We start from the raw sequence: 23,359 nt of genomic DNA, 5'->3' as shown, positions 1-23,359 counted from the left end.
TGTAATGAAAACTTTTTGATATCCCCATGCATGCTCCAAATGAAAGGAAAGAATGTACATAAATACAGTAAACATGTTTCAAGGTACAACAATCAATAATCCAAACCAAAGTTATAACTGAAGCTTGTTTAATTCATTTAGAAACTAGTAAGTATTGTTTAACAAATTTAAAATTATTTCAACTCAGATGCCAAAAAAATTATTTACCAAACTGAGATAAGTTTAAAAAAATCTATAATATGAGAATATTTGTGAATATGGGTATTCTAAGATTGTTGGTAAATTTAATAAAGTGAGTTTTATCCTGATTCAATAGCAGCGGGATTATAAGCATTTAAAAGCTGATGAAAAGTGTATTTTAGAATGACTGTAAAGTATCATTTTTATTAAGAACCAAATATATCAACAAATGCATAACTAATTTATTATTTTTCATAATAGTTCTATAATTATTAAACACTTTTTGAGAATTTTCTTGTTTTTAAATCTACTTCCAAAACTGTTTGGCATAACTCTTTATTTTGTATTAAGTAATTTAATAACAATTTAATCAATAAAAGCAGTTCAAAATCTGGAAAACTCTTACAGAGAATTCAATATTTTATCAGAGATTGATCATTAGTTTCACAAACACAAGTATGTGTAGGTGTTCTTATGAATATGGGAGGTATACTACTATAAAGAGAATTTAAAAAGAAACAAAAATCAAATATATGCACAAAAAAATACAATAATATAAAGTAAAAAAACAAATAATAAAAAAAAACATTATAATTGTTAATAAACAAATATTAAAAATTTATATTATTATTGTAAATACAATAATAATATAAAATAAAACCAAAGAAGAGGCAAGAGAAAACCAAAATACAACTAAAAACTATGAATATAAAAAAAAAAAAAACAATATTTTAGTTAAGTGCAATAAAAGTGAAGATATCAATGAAACTAAAGAAATTTTAACTGAATTAAAATCTATGGATAATTATATTGAAATTGAAAAAATGAATAATCCTAAAATTAAAATAACTGGAGTTGAAGAATTTGCAGCAATGGATTTCATTCAATTAGAAAGCAATATCATAGAAAGAAACAACATGAATGATGAGTAGTAAAATAACAAAATGAAACTATTAACATAAATATGAGTATCAAAATAATGCTTATGTTCTACTTATGATAGAAAAAAAAGTGTTTATTAGTACAAATGTATACATAATCTATAATGATCAATCTATGATTAATCTAAATTCATGCTTCAATTGTTGCAATTATGGACATAGTTTCATAGACATAAAGATATATTCATAGACACATTTAGATAGACATAAAGCTTATCATGCAGATAAATGCTTCAAAGACTGTATTCAGAAATTTTCATTAACATTTTATATTTATTTTAAGTGTTTCTTTTCTACTTTTTGTATTTTTTTTATATATGTAAACCGGGTGTACAGATACCTTGGAATCTGCAGAGTATTGTTGACACAATGTCACTGTGTTGATTTAGTATGAAATCTGGTATTACATAAATAAATAAAATAAATATCCAAACAGCCATTTACACTTTTTACTGTTTTAATTCCTTATTTCTAAGAAATACACTGTGTATAATTTAAAGAAACTTGCCTTATTTTATTAAATTTTGTATCACCTTTTGAAAATTAACATCCAGATTGCATTCTGATTAGTTAGTTTGGTTGAAGTAAATGCCGATCTCTGTGGCGGAGTGGTAGGGTTTTGGTCTTTCACCTGGGGGGTTCCTGGGATCCTGGTCAGCCATGTCATTTTTCATACATTACAAGATTCCATCACCATATTTCCATGCACAAGCTTCAGTGGTGAATTAATTCATCAAAAACTAAAACTATGTAATAACTTGTTATTACATTAAAACAAAAAACTTCACTACCATTTCTACTATTTTAACACTTAATATTCTAAGCATAACATTAATTTAATTCAATACATTTTCTTTAAACCCATAAATTTAAGAATAGGAAAATTTAATGTTAGACATCATTAATGGACAATTCCCTCTCGAGCAATCCAGATAATCTACTAATAATGCAAGTGAGTATAATGATTTAGAGAAATGTTAATTTCATACTAAACAGGGTAAAGAAAAAGTAACAGGGAACAAAAATTCATTAAAATTTTCAATGCATATGAGAATGAGGTGAAAAAGCAGATGGAGGAATAGTCTACAACGATCATGCGAAAATTATCTAATTACAATAATAAAGAAAGTAAAAGAAAAAATAACTGAATACTCTGAAAACCACATCCATAAGTAATTAAAATTTAGATCATTCCTAGTTTTTAACTTTTTTCAATTAAAAAATATAGTTGTAATAAATAATAATTTGCTTTGACTTAAAAATAAAGCTAGAATATCATTTAAGAGCATGTGTAAGAATAAATACGTTAGAACAAATACTACTTTACCAGACTCCAACAAAGAGATAGAATATCTTTCATTTGAAAATTAGTGATCAAATTCGAGTCATCCTCATTTTTATTTACACACTATAAATTTCATGTCATATTCTCACACACAAGTCAAGGTTTCCTTTGATGAATTGTTCTTACAAAAAGCTAGTAACAAAGTGAGTTTAAACAATATCGAATCCAACAACCTCCACTAAAAATCTTCAGAAAAAAATGCTTTAATAATGTAAGAAAAAACTAATTAATATATATTTTTTATAATGATTTTCAAAAATTCTGCCAACTGACCCTTGTGGACAGTATAGCACATCATTATAATTTTATTCGGGCATTATTTTTGAGGATACTTTCTTAAAGCAGTATAAGTTTTAGTAATAATGAATTTCAAATTTACTACTACTACTTTATTTTCCACCAAATTATTTTTTATAATTAAATAAATTTGGCATTTTTAAGGCATTAGGGCCACATGTAGAGATTTATAATCAATTTCTAATATATTCTTTCTTTTAATTCAAATATAAATTTCTTTTAATCCAAAAAGAGAAAATCTGGATAAATTAGAAAGAATGTGCTTCAGCAGTAAAGTAATAAACTCTTTTTATAAAAATCATTAAGTATCAATTTCTGAGGCGTAAAGTTATTTGGTGTATTACATTAAGCTAGATTGTTTATTTTTATATAAAATAATATACGAAAGACAAATATTAGAGAAAAGGCTCAAAAACAAATAAATAAACTGTTTTATAATCTGATCAAAACATCTAAAATACAAAAACATTTAAAATTGATCCTACATAAATAATAGATAATGACAAAGCTCAGAGCAGTTATTGTATCTTAATGAAATAAACTATTTGTAGAATCTATACAAATGAGCAAAAAATGAATCATGATGATTGTAATTATACAGAATAAGATGAGTTTTATTTAGATGTGATCTAACCACAATAACCTCATCCCAAGTAGAACTTAGGCTCAGAATTAAAAATAAAAAAACAAAAAAAAATGTATATATATATAATTTTTTAGACAATACACTGGCTACATAATTAGTAAATATATGTAATTACTTTAATAAGTAAATTATTATTGTTCCTATTATTATCTTTATGTACTAAAACTAATTCTTTATTATAAAAATTGTCATATCCTGCACCATTAAAACATGACGCTGACTAGGCCACTTCCTTCTTTTTTTAATCTTAGCACCAACAGTGTTACAATTTTACCTTATGGTATATTACTCATACATTTCCTGACAATATCCTATTATCAGAATGTCAATTTTTATTACAAAAAATAGTAATAATATTAATAAAAATATATTTCATTCATACAATATAACAATAAAAGTAATTCCCTTTTTCTATATAAGAATAATAAATTATAATTATTTCTTATAATGTCTAAACTGTTTATAATATATTTTGAAATTATTTACCATGAGGAAAACAACACAGCCTAATTTTTACTTAAATTATGTCTTCTTAAGAATATATTGTAATGATGCTCTTTCTTTTAAAATTAATTTATTTAAAAAAAAGAAAAAATGAATAGTTTACAGCAAATCACATGAATATCAATGTCAAAGGTCAGTCACTTTGACATTAAAGGCGTAATGCTATTCGTTGTTTTTAGCCAGTTTATCTAGTTCATTTTCACTGTCAGTTGATTCAAGAGATTCTACTGATGGTGACAACTGATGTAATTGAGTTAATGACTGAGAATTTGACCATCGATCATTCAATGATGGCGTTGAACCATCTCCACTTACTGAAAACAAGAACATAAATTTATACTTTTAAAATAATAGAAATGTTGAATGAGAAATAAAATAACCTGGTTTTTATATTTATTATGTATATTTATTGAGCATGCAATCTCTATTAGTCAGAATTAAGTCAAATTAATTAATTATTCATAACTGGTTTTGTATATCTGTGATAGCCTGGCTTTAAGAAAAAATTTAGCATGTTACATGAAATTAAATTATTGTGTTATATATTTGCTGATAAGTTTGAACGTCAATAACTCATTTCATAATAACAGAAAAAAAAATAGTGGGTGCTCTTACTTTATTCTTTGATCAGTTTTCTATTAATCTGATCTTTACTATTACAACAATTATCATCAAAATATTTTTTATTAACAACAGTTACTATGTTGTAAATGTTAAACTGATATTACAAAAAAAAATTATATAATTCAATACCTCCTGTCAACATAGGTAAAGTCAAGTAAATTTTAAAAGAATGTGATGACTAGCACATTATCTTATGTAAACATTCCATAGTATCAGCTGATAGTTGACATGAAATGACTTATAGTCTTTCAGAAGTTATTTTAAAAAAATTATGTTTTAAAATACCAATCAAGCCTTCCATAAAAATGTAATTTTGACTGCTATTTACAGTTTCTCATTCAGCTTACCTGAATAAAAATTCCATTTTTTTAATGTTTAGAAATAATCATTCCTGATTTAAAGGTGTTTGTAAGAAAATAACAGAACTAAAAAATCGTAAGTCGAAAAACAAACTGGAAAACAATGAGGAAATTGTTATTAGGTGGTTAATGGAGTATAATTATAGACATTTTTGTTGCATTTCACAAAGGCAATAAAGTCAAAAATTAAGTTAAAAGTAGTTAAAAAACAATACTTCTCTTCAGCTTTTTAGAAGAAACTTTTCATTAATGAACTAATTTGTGGGGGTTAATAAGTTAGTTATTTGGTAATAAAATAAGAAAACGTACAATAAGTAAAATTAAATGAATGAATGTTTATATAAGGGTAGGGGAGAAAGAAATTTAACAAATTAAACAATTTTAACAACTGGCCAACACACAACAAAAGAATTATCAATAAAAAGTGACAGAAGCAAAAATAAGAATGACCAAAAAAAATTTTCAAGAGAGAGATTATAAGGATATTTGCTAATTTCTAGATGAACAGACTAATGAAATGTGGCTGGAGAGTCATTTAAATAAATATGAATTTTACAATAAATCATCAGTAACTGATGCCATACAAATAACCTTTGTTTTGATGTTGTTTAAAAAAATCCTCAGGAGTTTGGCTACAATCAGAAAAGTTGTTCTAAGAGCTAAATATTTCAAAAAATATTAATAGACAAATTCTATATCACATTTTTATCATAAAAATAAGAAGTGTGAATATTGATAATGTATTACTGATATTTTGGGATATGATATAATTCACAATAATTTAAGTCATATAACACTGTTCACTTTTTTACTGGTTTTTATAATGGAAACAAAAATAAGTAATTGATATAGACAAAAATTCATTATAAAAACATTACAATAACAACAACAATAACAATTTAACTTAAAAAACACATAAAGCAAAACAAAACAATTAAAGCTGATGGTTATAAACTTTATAGCTAAAAAAAAAATAAATAAATAAAAAACGCAAGCATAATAGAGTAACAACTACAGCATTAGTGATTTAAACTCAGACTTTCTAGAGAGCAAGGTTTATTAAACGGAGTATAAAGACTTTTTAGATATTAGATTATTTTTAACTTGACCTAACATAGCTGCTGGTTCTATGAAATCATAATCTTCATTGTAAGAAAGCAACAATTTCATCAGTATAAATCATTAATCTATATTTTTTTCCCCCAGCATATGGGGAATAATTTAAAACAAAAGACCATAGACAAATTTTCCAAGATATTATTTTATAATAAGTTGCCAACTGAATTTACTTGTATAAAACTAATAAAAAACTACTTAATGAATTTGTTGTCTCATTTCTAAATAAAAAATAATTTTGTACACTCACAAATACATACAGAAGAATAAAAATGTACTGTAAATAATAGATTTTTAATCAGATCACATAATGCTAAGGAGGGTAGATAAATTATTTGTATGAGAAGATGAAGGAGTACAAAATTTGAGAACTACTGCAGTGTTTGACAAATGGAAAATGAATCTTATAGTTTAGAAAAGTTTATATTATGTAAAGATTATTTACAAGATGATAAGTGGTAGTCTAGCTTAATAGTTCAATTTTTTATATCTACATTCCTTCACAATTTCAGAAATGAGTGAAGGTAATACCTTTTAGGAAGTAAAACAATAAATCCTTATATGGAAGTAAAGCAATATTTTTATAGTGTATAAGCAACAGTCAAAGAAAAGACTGGTGATAAGCGATGTTCTTTTCATCCTGGTTAAAACTTTCCTATCTCCAAGAGTTTTGAGAAAGATGGGTGTCATTGTCAAGTGGAGGTCTTGAAACTGTAATCCAGGTGAAACTTTTTATTTCAAGTCATGGTTTTTATGTGGAAGATCATATTTTCTTATCAGCCACACCTTGTCCTCATTCTTGATTTTTTCTGGTTTTCATTACGGACATAGGCTAGATGCACCTGTTCAGTTGATTTTAAAATATGGGAACCTTTATTGATCTAATGAGACAGCTCCAGTGAATTCTGTTTGGGAGACTCTCGTTTGACAGACAGTATTGGAAACTGTTTTAAAATGATATAAAACCTTCACTTAAAAAAAAAAAGAAACTGAATTCCAGTTCAACTATGGACAAAAAAATGTGAACCAGACAAGGCGCTTACCCTCTTGAGTATTATTCAAGAAAACTTCAGGGCAGGTACGTGATATCGCCTGTAAGTAACAAAAGTATAACTATAAATCCACTTATTTATAGATGCACTTGGTTAAATTTCTTATTTTTAAGTCAAGCAGATCAGGAAATGGAAAAACAGTTAAGCGTATGAAAATAAAAAAACAGCATACATAACTTTTAATTACTTCTTCTGCATAACTTACTACTATTTTAATATAAAATCTGAGTAAATAAAATAATATACTTTCAAGTAATCATTTTTATTTTTTTTATTATTATTATATCAGGTGTCTATATGGATCATACTAATCTTTTTGTTATGTGTATGTTTATATTTATACTAACACTGTCTCAGAAACAATACTATAGGCTTGCTTTATTATTTCTATTATTAACTTTTCTAATTATTTAATACTTTATAAATAACTGGGCTTTTATGTTTCAAAGTTGTCATTATTATTAAAAAGCGTGTATGAAGAGATATTAAGTCAAATTAAATTTTATCATAGCATTATCAAATATTCTCATAATGTTCTTTACAGATGAACAATACAGTAACGAACGCTATTGAGTAGATAATTCTAAGTATAAATACATCTATTACCTACAACTTACTATTACAAAAAAAATATTAAAAAATATTTGAAATAAGTTAAGCTAAAATAGCTGTTGATGATTCCAAAATTGTAATCAATTTATGGAAATAAGATTATTATATTATTTACATTTTCACGATATTTAACAAAGATAAAATTAAAAAAATATAATGTAATGCTTTTGTTTGAATAAGTTTATAAGTTAAGCAGTTAAAATAAAAAAAAAAAAAAATAAAAAAAAAATAGAGTTGGGATAAACATTCAGATTAATGACTTTACGCCATTCTGGCATAAAGTTTCCGTTATTTTCTACGAATTCCAAGCTAGGGTGGGTCCCGTTGTATTATTACTGGAATGTTAAACTTCGCTTTGTTTTGAATTTTTGTGTCTGTCAAATCTATCTGTTTTTATTATTTGTTCTTGTGTTCGACCCTCCCTCCGTCATACTTAGCGACCGCATCCATTCTTCTATCGAGTTATTTCTGACTACCCCTTTTCATACACCCGTTATTCTTTCGTCCCCTTACTAATACATGCACACATCTCTTCGTCTTTTACACACACTCTCTCCTGTCCACTACCTGGATCTGGTTACCCCCTTTTTCTTTCGCCATCTTTTCGGCAGAGTAGATCCAACATCTCACCAGTGCAGTCGCCTATGGCCATACTCTCCTGCAAACTTTGTGGTAATATTCTCATTCAAGCAGAATCTCCAAACTCCTCACTACACATCTGAGATTCTACGCATCATTCTACCATCAAACCACATCACACCTCCGTATTCCTGATACACCCGTGCGGACTACGCCCAGGATTACATATGTATTCATCTGTACTTGCTTTTACGAGTTCATCTCTGGCTAATATTTGTGTGTGATACAGGCAAGCGTAAATTATTCATTATTATTCATATTAAACGTTTATGTTATCCTTGTTCATGTGTAGCCCATTTTATGGGTTATTAAATGCAAACTATCGTTCTTATCAACTCTACTTTTAATTTAAACACTACTTCAGAATTATAAAACTTATGTGCGATATATTTCATATATTATTATTGATAACAATTATTATATTTCGTGTTGTTCATCAAAAGTTTGTGTTCAAACGTCAGTTACTCAGAGCAAATTACCTTTACTTGAAAGGTTTATTGCAATCAACTCTCTCATTTAATCTAATTTAACTTGTTAATCGCTGAGATTAATTCTTACCTATTCATGCACTGAATTCATATTCTCTTAAATTAATCTAAAGAGAATTACTCCGGATATGAAGTCATGTTTTTGTGCTTCTTTGTAACTTAATACTTTCAAGAAAACTTACTATTAGAATAAATTCTATCTATATTATTATTTATTTTAATGTGTTTATATTGTGATTTAACGCCTTCTATACTGAAATTATTGTAAACAACTCTCTTATTTTTCGACTCTGTTACACTGTGTATTTATAAAGGTTTATTCATGTATTTTTGCATTTAACAGCATTATTCATTTGTTAATTCAGCTGATATATTAAGTAGTATTAAGTCATGCTAATTTCACAATTTCCTGTTATGTTTTAAGATTATAATTATAACATAAATTCATTTGGTTTCAATAAAGTCCAATTTCTTTTGGCAAATACTAGCTGTGTGTTTTTTGTAACTTTACCCAACAATGACAGTTAAACCAAGAATTACTCCATCTAATTTTTTTAAATACAATTTTTCATCCATTTCTATTTTTTAATATTATTTTCATGTGTTATTAGTGATAGCAGTTTTCTTTATGAATGCTTTATAAACTTATTATGTTACATTATATAATGCTTAAGAACATTTGTATTTGAGATGATAGCTAAAATTGGTAGATGCAACTATAAGAAATTAGGTATAATTATACATTTCTTTATAGTGCAGGATAAATTTGTATCATCTTGTCAGCAGTTACAATTCATGTAGCATTTGAATCAAGAGAAAATGTTTGTGTGTGAGAGAGGTTTAACTGCTAATTTAGTAATGCTGGCTATAATTTTTCTCAGTGTGTGTGTATGTGTTTTTTTGTTTGTAGTATAGTTCAAATTAAGTAGTTTATAAACAAAAGGTTTATATGCCTATGAAAAGGCCTTTTTTTTGTAATGTATAAATGAACATATGAAGTGGTATAGGACATACAAGATATATGTTGCAGCATAATGTAATGTCCATTAATTTTAAATTTGTCAACAACTCTAATTTGTTACATATACAGCAGTTATTACACTGTACACATTCACTAAGCCATAACTGAATCTGCCGATTTATTGTATCAAAATTAAATACAAAAAAAGAGAAAGAAAAGGTTATGTCAAGTAACAAATTAGCACTAGAAATGTAAGTTTGAACATGGAAAATAATGTACTCAACAAAACAATGTAAGAATTCTAAATCAAAATATTATTCTTTAACTTTAATTCTTATTAAAATGTTTCACACTAACTCATTACCATGCTGGTTTGTTGTAATTTTTTATTTTCATATAAAAAAACTTACTGTAAATTAAACCAAAATAAATGGTAGACATATATATATATATATATATGCAGATACAAACAAAAAGTCAAAAAAGTATTTTGTTTGCTAAAAATTCTGTGAACATATTCATTTGAGAAATTTTATTTTAATATATCTGTTTACCCAATTCATTTTTTAAAGTACTGATATAAATTTGAATTAAAACTTATTAATTGTTCAACTTTTTTATAATATGACACTGATTTGGAAACATGTATTTGACTTAAGAATAACTATTTCCAAAACAAAAAACCAACTAAGCAGAATTAAAATGATAAAGACAAGACACTTGACTAGATAAAATTTATTTTTCTTTAACCTGACGATAACTTAAAACACTTCAAGGAAACGGAAACTTTTCTTTAGATGATAATAAATAGAAATCTGAAACTTTCAAAAAAGATATGAAAAAACACAAATAAAAAATAATCCTTAGTTAGAAACTCTTCTGAGAACAAAGAAATATAAATGGAATAACAAACACGCCTACAGAACAAAATCAAAATATGCAGAACAGCTAATATTTTGAAATCAGAGGCCACAAATAGATTCTTAATTTCCACTGGTATATGCTTATGAAGTATTTGTTACAGAATAAAAAAAAATAGTAAAAATAAATAAGTCTGAAAAAAAAACAAACAATCATTAAGCAACATTGTAAACACAAAGCCACACTAACATTTTTTGTATTAATTTTCATGAACTGTACTTACAAAACTAATTCAAAAGTAAGTTGAATTTATTAACTGTTGATTGGTTGTATCTAAATTGTAGAAGCATGCCAAAAAAAAAAACATCGATCAGAATTTTACCTTTTTTAGTACCTGTCATAAGTTCCTCTTCAGGTATAGGGTCGACAGAACTTGCTAATTCAAGCATTGAACCACGACGACCATTGGTTTTGGAATGTGGACTTAGGAGTGAGGTCGCCTCCTCAATTAAAAGGACGGAGGATTGTGGAGAGGAAGACACAGACGGAGGTTCACTCTCTCTACGAAATAGTCCAATCACAGAAGTTATACCTGGCTGCTCAATGCCACCTATTTGAACAATATTTATTTCTAAGTAATGAAGGTAAATATTGATTCACAATGTAAAAATAATGGATATGCTAGGATATAATTTTAAAAGTAGTAGTTACAGAAATTGATTTGTTAATGAACTAAATATTAATACATAAAATAAAGTTTTTTGAAAAATAAATAAAATACTAGAGATTATATTCATAATAATCTCTAATATTAATAATAATTAGCCTTTTAATATTCTGAAAGGTTAATTATTTTGTAAGAGAATACATAAATAGTTTTATAATAATCTCTAATATTAATAATAATTAGCCTTTTAATATTCTGAAAGGTTAATTATTTTGTAAGAGAATACATAAATAGTTTTATTTCATTATTATGTTAAAACTTACTGAGCTAAGGCATCAACTAGTACTCTTTTGATACTGTTCAAAGTGCCATCAATTATTTTTTTCATTTTAAAAAATTTTTTTAGACTTGCATTTTGGGTTAAAACCTATATTAGTATATGTTGTTGTTAGTGCTAACCACATAACTTACTGATTGAACAAGGTTTTTATAATATTTGTATAATTCATAAATGATAAATAATATTTTTCAAACTTTCTCAAATTTTTTTAAAAAAGTGGCTTTTTAAAATTTGTCTTCATTTCAGACAGTCATATAGACTAAAATATTAAGCAACCTACATTCAATAATAATTCAGGAAAATTTCTACGATACTTCTATCAAAAACTACTGTTAATGTTTTTTTCTCAAAATTAATAATGAATAATAAATTAATTGCAAAATTTGTATCAAAATTACAGTTAATAAAATAAGAAGGGGGAGAAAAAAGTATAGAAAATAATATTTTTGTAGATGGTATTGATTATTAATCAAAATTGGAATAATTTATTATTAAAATTTAAATATAGATTCTGTAAGTAAAAATAAATAAAAAAATTTTGTATTGATATTAGTATATAAAATCCATTTAATTATGTATTTAGCAATGATGCACATCCACCAGTCATTAGTTGCTTTATGAGTCCATGGATACAATACAGAAAGTCTACTGAGAAATTAGAAAAATTTTCACCATTCTATCAATGTCTTACAATAAATGTGTTACATATAACTGTACTTCATAAGGCAGATCATTAATTTAATTCATTAAAAGGTTGAGCTTACAAGTATTAGTTAACAAATCAATAAACAAGCATTACTCAAATGTATTTAGATTATCCTCTGGACCAACGTTAAGCTCCCGTTAAAAATCTATGTCCTGCTACAACAGATGTCAAAAGATTATGGTGCTATGGAAATTATATTATTTCATGTGTTAATATTTTGTAATATACTAAAAAAATTATGAACTGAAAGTTTCTTTTGTTTTTTAAGAATAAAATTTACAGAACATCCTTCCTATGAACAATTATATAACAACAGTATTGTGTAAACATTTCTGTTCTATATATATATATATTAATCCAATCAACCTAATTACACAATAAATAAATAAAATAAAATAGGATGACACCTACTTTATTCCATACATTATACAAGAGCACTTTTGCAAGTTACTAGTTTCATCAGTTGCTCCATATCATTTTTTTTTCTAATCATTCGTATCAAATTACACATAAAAATTGAAATTAAAAATTATACTTCAGATTTAAAACTGTTAAAAGATCCTTTTCAAAATTAAAAGTAAAACAGAAATAAAACTAAAAATTTTTATATTCAAAAATTTTTTTAAATTTTAAATTATATATATATATATATATAAAGTCATTTACAAAATTAAATTAAAAGTTAAAACTAAAATCAATAACAAAAACAAAATAAAATAAATAATTTAAACAAAATAGAAAAAGTCTATGTGGACTAGCTAGCCAAAGTTATGTGACTGGAGAAGAAGGAGCAGTTATGTTACATAAGAAGGAGGAGTTGTGAAATTAATTAAAGGTCGCAGAGATAAACCAGGTTTATGTATTTTCAGAAGTCCAGTTAATACATGTGCACTTGGTTCAAAAGGGTACAATCTAGAGTGATATGTTAAATTATTATCGTAATCAAAAATATTCCGGTATTTTGTTATTAGATTTTTAGTTATTCTTAAAAATTTTTTTGGTGGGCTCATTTATTTCTTTAAAATTATTTTCTATTATTTAATTTGATCAACCTACATACAGAGTTTGAGGATGACACAATCATAAAAGCTGTTGTAGATAGCAGCACTTTTTAAGACATTGATAATTCATAATACTTCAACTCTGTACAGTCACATAACTTTGGCTAGCTAATCCACATATATTTCTTTTATTTTGTTTAAATTATTTATTTTATTTTGTTTTTAGTTTTAACTTTTAATTTAATTTTAGTAAATGACTTCATATTTATATATAATATATATATATATATATATGTAATTTTTAATTTTAATTAAATTTTAAAAAAATCTTTGAATACAAAAATTTTTAGTTTTATTTCTGGTTTGCTCTTAATTTAGAAAAGGATCTTTTAACAATTTTAAATCTTAAGTACAGTATTTGATGATTTTTTATTTCAATTTTAAATGTAATTTGATACAAATGATTTGAAAAAAATATATATAGAGCAACTGATGATGCTAGTAACTTGCAAAAGCACTCTTGCAAGATGTATGGAATAAAGTAGGTGTCATCCTTTTTCATTTTATTTTATTAATTCTGTACTAAGGTTGATAGGATTAATATTATTTGTATAGTGCAGAGGAATATGATACTTGAAAGGATTGACTTTAGGAAAATAAATATATGTGTGTGTATGTTTTATTTAAAATAATATCCAAGTATGAACTAGCTACTCTCATGAAGCATGATTTAGAACAAGTATTTATTTTAAGCATAAAATAAAGTATGTTGTAGTAGATTTAAAAAGCTAATTTCAAAACACAGCATTGTCATGAATACCAAAATACCCAAGCTGTTTATTCTTTTTTTCCATTTATTATAAAAGAATTTTCAGAGGGTATGCTACTTCATAACTGAAGTAGAAAATTAATCATAAAAAATACAAGATTTTTCAAAATAATGAAGATTACATAAATTATAACATCTTGTTAAATTAAAACAAAGTAATCCATTTTTAACTAGATTTGACTGAAAGGAGCATGTTTCCTTTTCAACTTTTTAATTGTGTAACCTTTAATATTAAAAAAAGTATTTATTTACTTTGCTACTAGAATGTATTTTTATACAATATTTATAAATCACATACCACCACTGTGAACATATGTATAGAGTATCATACATCCAAACACACAAACCTAAAAATGTTGCAGATGGTGAGCTATAAGCCAGGTACTCTTTATTTGAACACCAACCAGGAAATTCATTCTGCCGTACTGGAAAAGTGCTTTCACCTTCATCATCACGTTTCCAAGGCAACATCTTCTCCAATGCTGTTGGAGTAGACACTCTAGGCACTTCACCTTTAAGTTAAACACAATCATAGTTTAATTATTAACATTAGTTTAAAATAAACATGTTAAATAATTTAAGGAAAATATTTTATACCTCAGCTTTTTACTACAAGCCGATTTCTTAATTTCAAGATAAAAAAGTAGTATATGCCGATAGCTTGTCTACTGAATTCAATCAATAAATCACAATGATTGATAAAAAATATATACCCACTCTAACAAGTACACATTCTTTGTAAGTGTTGACTTATTAACATTAGCCAATGAAAACTTATTCAGTGAAATTGACAGTGAGTATTCCTATTTCCAATGCTCTCATAGTGTTATCTTCTTTTTCTGAGAATAGCTGTTAAGGTATATTACCTTCAGCAATACCAATAATCTAATATATTTAATCTTGTTAAACTATTTAAAAAAAAAATTATAAACTCAAAAGAAATTACATAGCATTAATATTTAATAAAATCATGAAAAGTTAATTTTTAACCTAATTTTAATTAATATGTTTTAATTGAGACCCTTGGTAATAACATTTTTTGAAACAATTTTAAATTAGTGTTATTCAATATGAGAGAAAATTTTGCCTTACCCCCATATGGGATGTGTCAAGTAATGGCAGGTCAATCACTAATAAAAAAAAAGAAAAGAAAGAATACAAAGCATAATGAATAGCGCAAAGAATAATAATTAACAGCCCATTACTTGCATAAACAAGCTCTGTTTTTCTAAAAATACTGTTGTTTCCTAAGCAATCTTCATACCAAACAAGTGATTTATTATGTTCAAAAATTTCCAATATAGGCTTTCACCCAGATCACTTTCCTTGAAACATGAGAACCCCGAACCACTTCTTGAGAAGAAAGAAAGAATGTAAATCACTAAGTGTAGGAACTGGGCTGTAAGATGGTAGTAAAAATATCCAAAAATATACTTACATCTTTTAATTGTTACATGCATCAATCAACATCTTGACACTTTCTTGCATGCAGTTTACAATATTTCAATATCTTTCAGTAAAATCATTACACTTTGAAATATATGGAAGTTCAATGAGAAGAATACTATTTATGAATATGGGTTTTCTCAAACTTAACATTCACTTGTTTGAACCTGCTCATCCATCAATTACACAAACCTGCGGTAATTGTATTATTTAGTTTTTGATAATTGATTTTTATGTATTTTTTAATGCTGAATCCGAAAATAACCTTCATTTTTTCCATCATGTCAGGATTTTTCATAAATCAAAGATGAAAAATTGTGGAAATGTGATACAATAAAATAGATATAATTTTTTTTTATAATACATTAATATTATATATTCACTTTTTTGATTTAAATTATACATTCTTATAAAGTTGATTGGTCTGAAAAGGTAGACGGGGGGGGGGGGAGATCACTGAATCCTTAATTACTAATGAAAATTGCCACAAAATAAGCCTATTTTCTATTATAGTGCATTTTTAAATTAATTTATTTAATTAATTTTTATGAGGTACATCATGCCTTTGGAAATCACTCCCCCTCTTCACCCAACCTTAATGACAAAGTATGTAAAATATTTACAATTTTATTCCATGTGTTGAAGTTTCTTTGTATGGCTTATACTCTGCTTCACACTTTTCTTCCTATGTTCTCTATAGGGTTCATCTTGGTATAACATCCAGCAATAGTCTGTCGTCATCATAGTAGTCCATTTTCCTTGATAGCTCCTTTCTATTTCTTTCACATCCTGATGAAATCTCTTGCCCATCTCTTCACTAATGGCACCCAGATTTTCAGGAATATAGTCCACATGTGAATTTAAGAAGTGAACATTCAAGCTCACACAACAGCCTAAATTTTGTACTTCTGCAGCACGTTCTCAACTATTGATTTGAAGTTTGGATCCTTTTTATTGCTCAGAAACTTGGTTACTATGTCTTTAAAGGGTCTCCAGGTTTCTTTTTCTGCAACTTCCATTTGTTTCTCAAAATTACCATCTTTGAGAAGTTTTCTAATGTTAGGACCAGTAGACACCTACTTTTAGTCTGATGATTGATAAAACTGGAAAATTGTCACAGATGTGTTTAAAACATTTACCTTCTGTTGGTAAGGCTTTGACAAATTGTTTCATCAAGCCTAACTTGGTCAGCAGAGGTGGAAGAAGAACTTTATTCAAATCTACGAGAGCTTTTCGCAGCACATTTTTTGTTCCAGGTTCTAATAAAGCTGTTTTTGGCCAATCTTTCCTTATCCAATGATTTTCTCTGTCTCTGCTATCCCATTCACACAAAAAACAAGGAAACTTTGTGTATCCTCCTTGCTGTTCTAGAAGCATCAATATTATTTTGAGATTGCCGCTCTTGTAATCCACTTATGATTGTTGTATTTAATTTTATCGAAAACTAATTCCAAATTATTATAACCTTCTTTTACCGTAAATGGGCAGAATGTCCAACGGGTATCGATACATATCCCCATTGTGAAGAACAATTATGAGTTTCTTTTGAATGAATCTATGAACAGTCTCCAATTGGTACTTTTGTATGGAATACCTAATAGAGTCAAAAGTCCATGTACATCAGTGCAGAAGAGTAATTCTTCTTCTGAAAAATATGGAAGAAAATCCTTTTCTCTGTACCTGAACCAGGAAAATGAGGTACCAGCTACTAGCAGGTTGTTCTCTTTAACCCTTGAACCAAACAATTCTGAATTTTCTTTGGTCAGATATAAGTCTCGAACAAAATCATTTAATTCAGACTGTGAATAAAGCTTTGGTGCACAACCATCTCTGGGTTCATTCTCCTTGAAGTTATCTTCATTTAAATCACTTGTTGAACAGTTATTTCCAGTAAATTTTCTGGTGCAATTGTCAATGGTACGTCTGGACCAGAGGAACCAGACGTAAAGCGTATGGCATATTTGAATAGATGATTCTTTTTTTATTATTCAAATTGAAACTGTGAACACCAGTCGAACAAAAGTAACAATCATTAGTGTGATTTCGTGGCTCTCACCACACCACTAGAACTTCAAATCTGAATGCTTCTTGTTCACCCTTTGACCACCGTCTAAGTCCTTCAAGTGGGATGCCCAAGTTTTGTTTTGATCTCCTATTTTCACTTCGAAATATGTGAGGTACAGTTGTCGAATGAAAGTTGTTATATTTTTTTCTTTCCATCATTAACTCACCACATATGTAAGAAAAAGAATGTGTAATTTTTGCAGCCTATTGAAGCCATTTTGAAAACGCAAAGTTTGCTTTAAGGCCTGAAATTATATTTTCCATTGACAAAAATGCATTTGATCACGGAGGGTGAAAAACTCAATTTACGCACGCTGATGGTTGAAACAGCACTGACAGTAGCTGCACGTGCATGAGTGGCATGGATAGCTGCCAATAAACATGTTACATCTTGTTAAGTCTTATCATAACATTTCAGTCAAGCTCTCCCAACATCATGTCATCTTCAATCCAAACCCCCCTACTGCCTCCTCATAAGACCACTCAACTGTTTAGCTATAAGAATGCATAATATAAGCCAAAAAGATGAATATATTATATTAATTTATTATTTTTAAACAACGAACATTTTTTTTGATACTATGTGATATGTTTCTGATAATGTGATACTATAAAATAAACATAAAAATAAAAAAATAAAATAGATAATAAATAATGTGATTGTCTATTTAATGTGATTTTTTAATGTAATTGTCTATAAAATAGACAAAAATGTGACACGTCTATTTTATAGTACCACATTTTTGCAATTTTTCAACTTTTACAAATTTTGAAATTTACGATTTGCAAAAAATCCTAATGTATGGAAAAATGAAGGTTGGTTTTGGATTCAGTGCTAAAAAATATATAGGAATCACTTATTAAAATTTAAAAACATTCCACAACCCAAATTTTGCAAGCTTGTGTTATCCATGATTCTCAGTTTTGCATCAACATCTATCTATCTATATATATATATATCTTTGTTAAATTTAAAGGGAATTTTGGCAACAGTTAACTTTTGCATTGAGAGCGAGTGAATCATACACTATATTAAATTTACTGGACTTTAAGCCAGAAACAGCATTGGTATTAAATAAAACAGCAGTCCCAAAATGGAGTCTGCAGACATCATGTATGGATCACTGGTTGAAATCAGGTTCAAGTGTCCAAACAATGAAGACAGCAATTCATGTAGCATTTCAAATTCACAAATAAAGTTAAAGAAATATCGAAAGTATTTGGATAGTTTACATTTGTATTCACAGTATTAGATAAAGGCAGGGAGAAGAAGCCACAGTGTGTTATTTGCAGAGAAGTTCTATCAACTGAATTCATGAAACCTTAAATATCGCGATGGCATTTACAAACTACACAGTGACTGTGCAAATAAAACACCTGAATATTTTTGAAGTAGGCTTGTACAACTAAACAAGTGTAAGAAATCAACAAAGAATTTTGCATCTAGTTCAAACAATGAAATGGCTGTCTAGCTTCCTATGAAGTTGTTCAAATGGTACCTGAAAAAGGACAGCCACATAAAATAGCAGAATAGTTCATTCTTGCTGCAGTGAAGAGAATAACAGCTATGATGTGTGGTTATTAAAAGAAAATATGTGCAATAACATTATCAAATAACACATTAAAAAGACGAACTGATGAAATAGTAGAAAATGTAAAGAGTATATTTTTTGAACAAGTGTGATCAAGTGAATATTTTCCATTGCAACTGGATGAAAGCACTGGCATTTCAGACAACATGAATTTATTATTATGCTTTGTGAGGAACAAATATGACATTTATGAAGACAATTTTGCAATTTAGTGTCATTACACGCAATCCGGTGAGGCTGTGTTTATGTTGCTAATAATTTTATAGAAGGCAATGGAATTAACTGGGATAAATGTGTTGAGTTGCACAGATGCCGCAAGCGATGTGGTAGAAAAGTTTAAGGGACTTGTATTGAATCCATTGCACTGCCTTGAAATCAAGTCACTGTAGTATTCATTGTGAAGCTTTGAGTTACATACTATGCCTACTTATATGAAATCTGTTCTTGATGATGCAATGAAAGTAATAAATTTCCATCTCACATCTTCACCACACTATATCAATAAATGGGAAGTGAACTCAAAAATTTGCTGCTTCATTCAGGGGTGTATTATCATGAGGTAAAATAATAACGTGGTTGTTTCAGCTGCTTGACAAGGTGGGGATATTTCTTCTTAACTCCAAATTTGAGCGGAAATTTTCTTGACTTGCTTGTCTTGTTTATATCTGGCATTTTTAACTTTCTTAATGTTCTAAATTCCGGTTGTTCAGAGTTCATCTATAACAAAGTTCTTCATTCAGGATAAAAATGAAGAAACAATAAAGAATTTAAATTTATGGTCACGCCGAGTTACTAATTGAGAATTTGATTTGTTTCCCTCTTTCTTGCAACAAATAATGATAAACTCTCATCTGATATCATTGAAAACACAAAAGAACATACTGAATCAGTGGCATTGAGAAAAATTAAAATTAAGGAAATTGTTAAACTAAGGGAAATATTTTTCCCTCAAGGGAAAAAAAAATTAAATTGAGGGAAATGAAGGAAATATTTTCCTTCCTGCAGTAGAAATAATAACTGGATGAAAAACCCCTTTATGGTAACAAAAAATAACCTTCCCATCAAAGTAGAAGAGGAACTGTTAGAATTATCGTATGATTCCAGTTTGGAGATTGCATTTACTACTCAAAATTTTGCTTTTTGGTTCCATGCATGATCGATGTATCCAGATGTGTTTCCCAGATTGCATTAAAACATTTATGCCATTTCCATCAATGTACTTATGTAAGTGTACATTTTCTGGTCTAACCTTCTTGAAAAATAAGTATAGAAATAAACTTAACGTGGAACCAGATTTGTGACTCCGAGTATCTACAATTGAACCAGACTTTGGAAAACTAGCAGTTGCAAAAGAACATCAACCGTCCCACTGACAAACTTATGCTAAGCCTGAAAGATTTTTTTTCACAATGACATGTAAAATTATGTTCATTTTTATAATATGTTTTTATAAATGTTATTTCACTACCACTTCTTGAAGTGCTTTACTTAAAGAATTTGTTACATTATTCAAATATTTACTGGGGGTACAATAATTTGACCAATGTTAATTAGGAAAAAATTTAGGCGGTCCATCAGAACACAGGATGGGCTATAAGGGGGTCCATGGCAATGAAAAGGTTGGGAACCACTAAAATAAGATTAAAAATCCTTTATCACAAGAAATTATGGCAAAAAAATTAATAACTTTACTCAATTATTCATTCCAGTCACTTTACTCAATTATTCATTCCAGTCACAAATAGTTTTAATAGTTTCCTAGCACATAGTTTCAAAAACCTAAATTCAAGGTATTACACTGTATAAATAATGTAAAATAAGAAGAAATCTTCACCACCTTAATGCAAGCAAAAAATATGATATTATTATTATTAAGACCTTGGGCATACATTCTCAAGTATTTTAATAAGACAGATGAGATGGGTGAAGTGGTAAGTGAAAAATGCCAAACTTTAATGCAGTAAAATTCTGAATAAGAAATGAAAAATACTTAATGGCTGTTTAATTCATTTATGATCATAATGCTGGATATACTAGCTGGTCTGGGGTTAAAATCCTTGCAAGGGTTTGACGTTTCTCTTCGACATGTTCCATTCAACCCATCCTACTCATCAAATGTGTATAACATACAACCTAGGTCATAATAGTAGAAAAACATTTTAGGTAAAATTTAGGTAAAAACATTTTAAGTAAAAAATACAGATTAACTTACCACTTGAATCTTTTGAATTCTTTTTTTGAGGAGATGAAGGAGGCTGTATTCCTTCATCTAAAAAAAAGAAAAAAAAAACAATAAAAAAAACTAAATACAATATTTTATATATATGTATGGTATACTACATCTAACATATCATGAAATGTTTATATATATAAAATTGTACTGATAAAATACACACAATTATAAGAAAAATACATATGCACTAAACAATGCATAAATATTGTGATTTCATTATTCAGTAATGAATTGTACATCAACAAAAAAAGTTGCAACAAAAAACTTAACCATTAAATTTAAACAAATAAGCACAATAAAACCTCTCTAAATTGATCTTATTCTACAAAAAAAGGCCACTAAAAGAGGTTATTGGTTTACAGGAGTTCTGTACTAAAATCATATTACAAGGTAATATGAACATAAAAGTTTTTTGAAGATAAAAAATAAAATAAATAAATATTAGGATATCCTATTCTTATTTTGGAACTTGAAATCAATCCAATAAAATCAGTGGATATATGAATGAAGAGTTACAATTAATTTCCCTCAGGAATATCAACAGTAATGATTTATATCTTGTTAGCAATAATTTATCCATTACATTAACAGATCTGAACAATGAAAGTTAATGGTAAAAAAGGAAAAAAATAAGTTCAATGAATAACACAATAAATGTGATAATTAAAAATTATAAACTACTCACTTTTAAGTTGTTTTTCTAACCACCAAAAATTTTCTTTTCAGAAGATCTTTCTTAATTAATTATGCAATTCTAACTTTTTTTTTAACTTCTGGGACTGTCATTTAGGTATTGCTTTAGAGGATGAGATGAATGACAATGTAGCAAGTGAAAATGCCATGCCTGACCACCACAAAGAGATTTACAATGTAAAAGTCCTTCGAGGAGTAGAAACAGGCTCAGATCACTATGTAGTCAAAATTAAAAAAATTCACTCCCCAAAACAACAAAACAAGCCCGTACAATTAAAATAAAAATAGATCCTATCCAAATAATCAAGAATGAAAATTACCAAAAACCAACTGAAAAAATAACAATCACAGATAAATTTAAAGACCTAGTCAGCAACCTTAAACAAATCGCAGAGGAATTAGCCCCAATAAAACCCTGTAAAAAGCATCACTGGTGGAACAGCAAATGTGATGAAACAATGGAGCAGAAACATCAAGCATGGCTATTAGACCAGTCCAAGAATCAGAAACATCCTTCGAAAATGTAGTAAAACAAAGAAAAGAAACCACCCAAACCCTAAATATGAGTAAAATAAAAAGACAACATAAAGACACACTGAAATCAACAGAAGAAGAATTAAACAAAACACAGTTGAGAGATTACCACAAAACTTCAAAAAACAACTTGAAAAAAAAATGAACTCCCAACCCTACTAATGAAGGATGAAAAATCTAATCTGGCCCATATCAATAAAAACAACGCAGAAATCCTAGTTAAATATTTCAACAAACTCCTAAATTGTAAACAACAGACAGAACTCCTGAACTTCAACACCAACACCTCCAATAACATCACCAAAAACAACCCTCCCACAATAAAAGAAGCCTACCAAGCACTGGGTGAGATAAAGAACTACAAAGCGGTAGAAGAAAATCAGACCTTTGTAGAGATCTGGAAACATGCAGGAAGACCAGCAAAAATCGTCCTTCATTAACAGCTTGTCAACAGAAGAACTACCAGAACACTGGATGACAGCCCTCATCCACCTGTTACAAAAGAAGCAGACAAAACAGACTAACAACTAACAACAGGGGAATCTCACTCCTAGACACAACATACAAAATCTTTTCAAGAATCATCCTCAACAGGATCAGTTTACAACTTGAGAAAGAACTAGGAGAAT

At 27.8% G+C, this 23,359-nt stretch overlaps 1 protein-coding gene across 2 annotated transcripts in view; it reads right to left on the bottom strand.

Moving 5' to 3' along the window:
- Positions 1 to 3,442: 3,442 nt before the first annotated feature.
- Nhe2 (Na[+]/H[+] hydrogen exchanger 2) overlaps positions 3,443 to 23,359 on the bottom strand; it is a 425,961-nt gene continuing 406,044 nt past the window's right edge. For both annotated transcript variants that reach the window (XM_075367892.1, XM_075367893.1), the window contains 4 exons: positions 21,483 to 21,539; positions 14,516 to 14,680; positions 11,008 to 11,235; positions 3,443 to 4,227 (listed from right to left, as the gene is read on the bottom strand). In XM_075367892.1, coding sequence (XP_075224007.1) covers positions 4,076 to 4,227; positions 11,008 to 11,235; positions 14,516 to 14,680; positions 21,483 to 21,539 — 602 coding nt within the window. In that variant the 3' untranslated portion in view covers positions 3,443 to 4,075. The remainder of the gene's footprint in view (positions 4,228 to 11,007; positions 11,236 to 14,515; positions 14,681 to 21,482; positions 21,540 to 23,359) is intronic.

The sequence above is a fragment of the Lycorma delicatula genome, chromosome 6 (assembly GCF_047948215.1).
Source record: "Lycorma delicatula isolate Av1 chromosome 6, ASM4794821v1, whole genome shotgun sequence".
Lineage (NCBI taxonomy): Eukaryota > Metazoa > Arthropoda > Insecta > Hemiptera > Fulgoridae > Lycorma > Lycorma delicatula.
Note: the sequence above shows the minus strand (reverse complement) of the source record. Positions and strands in the feature narration are given on the sequence as shown.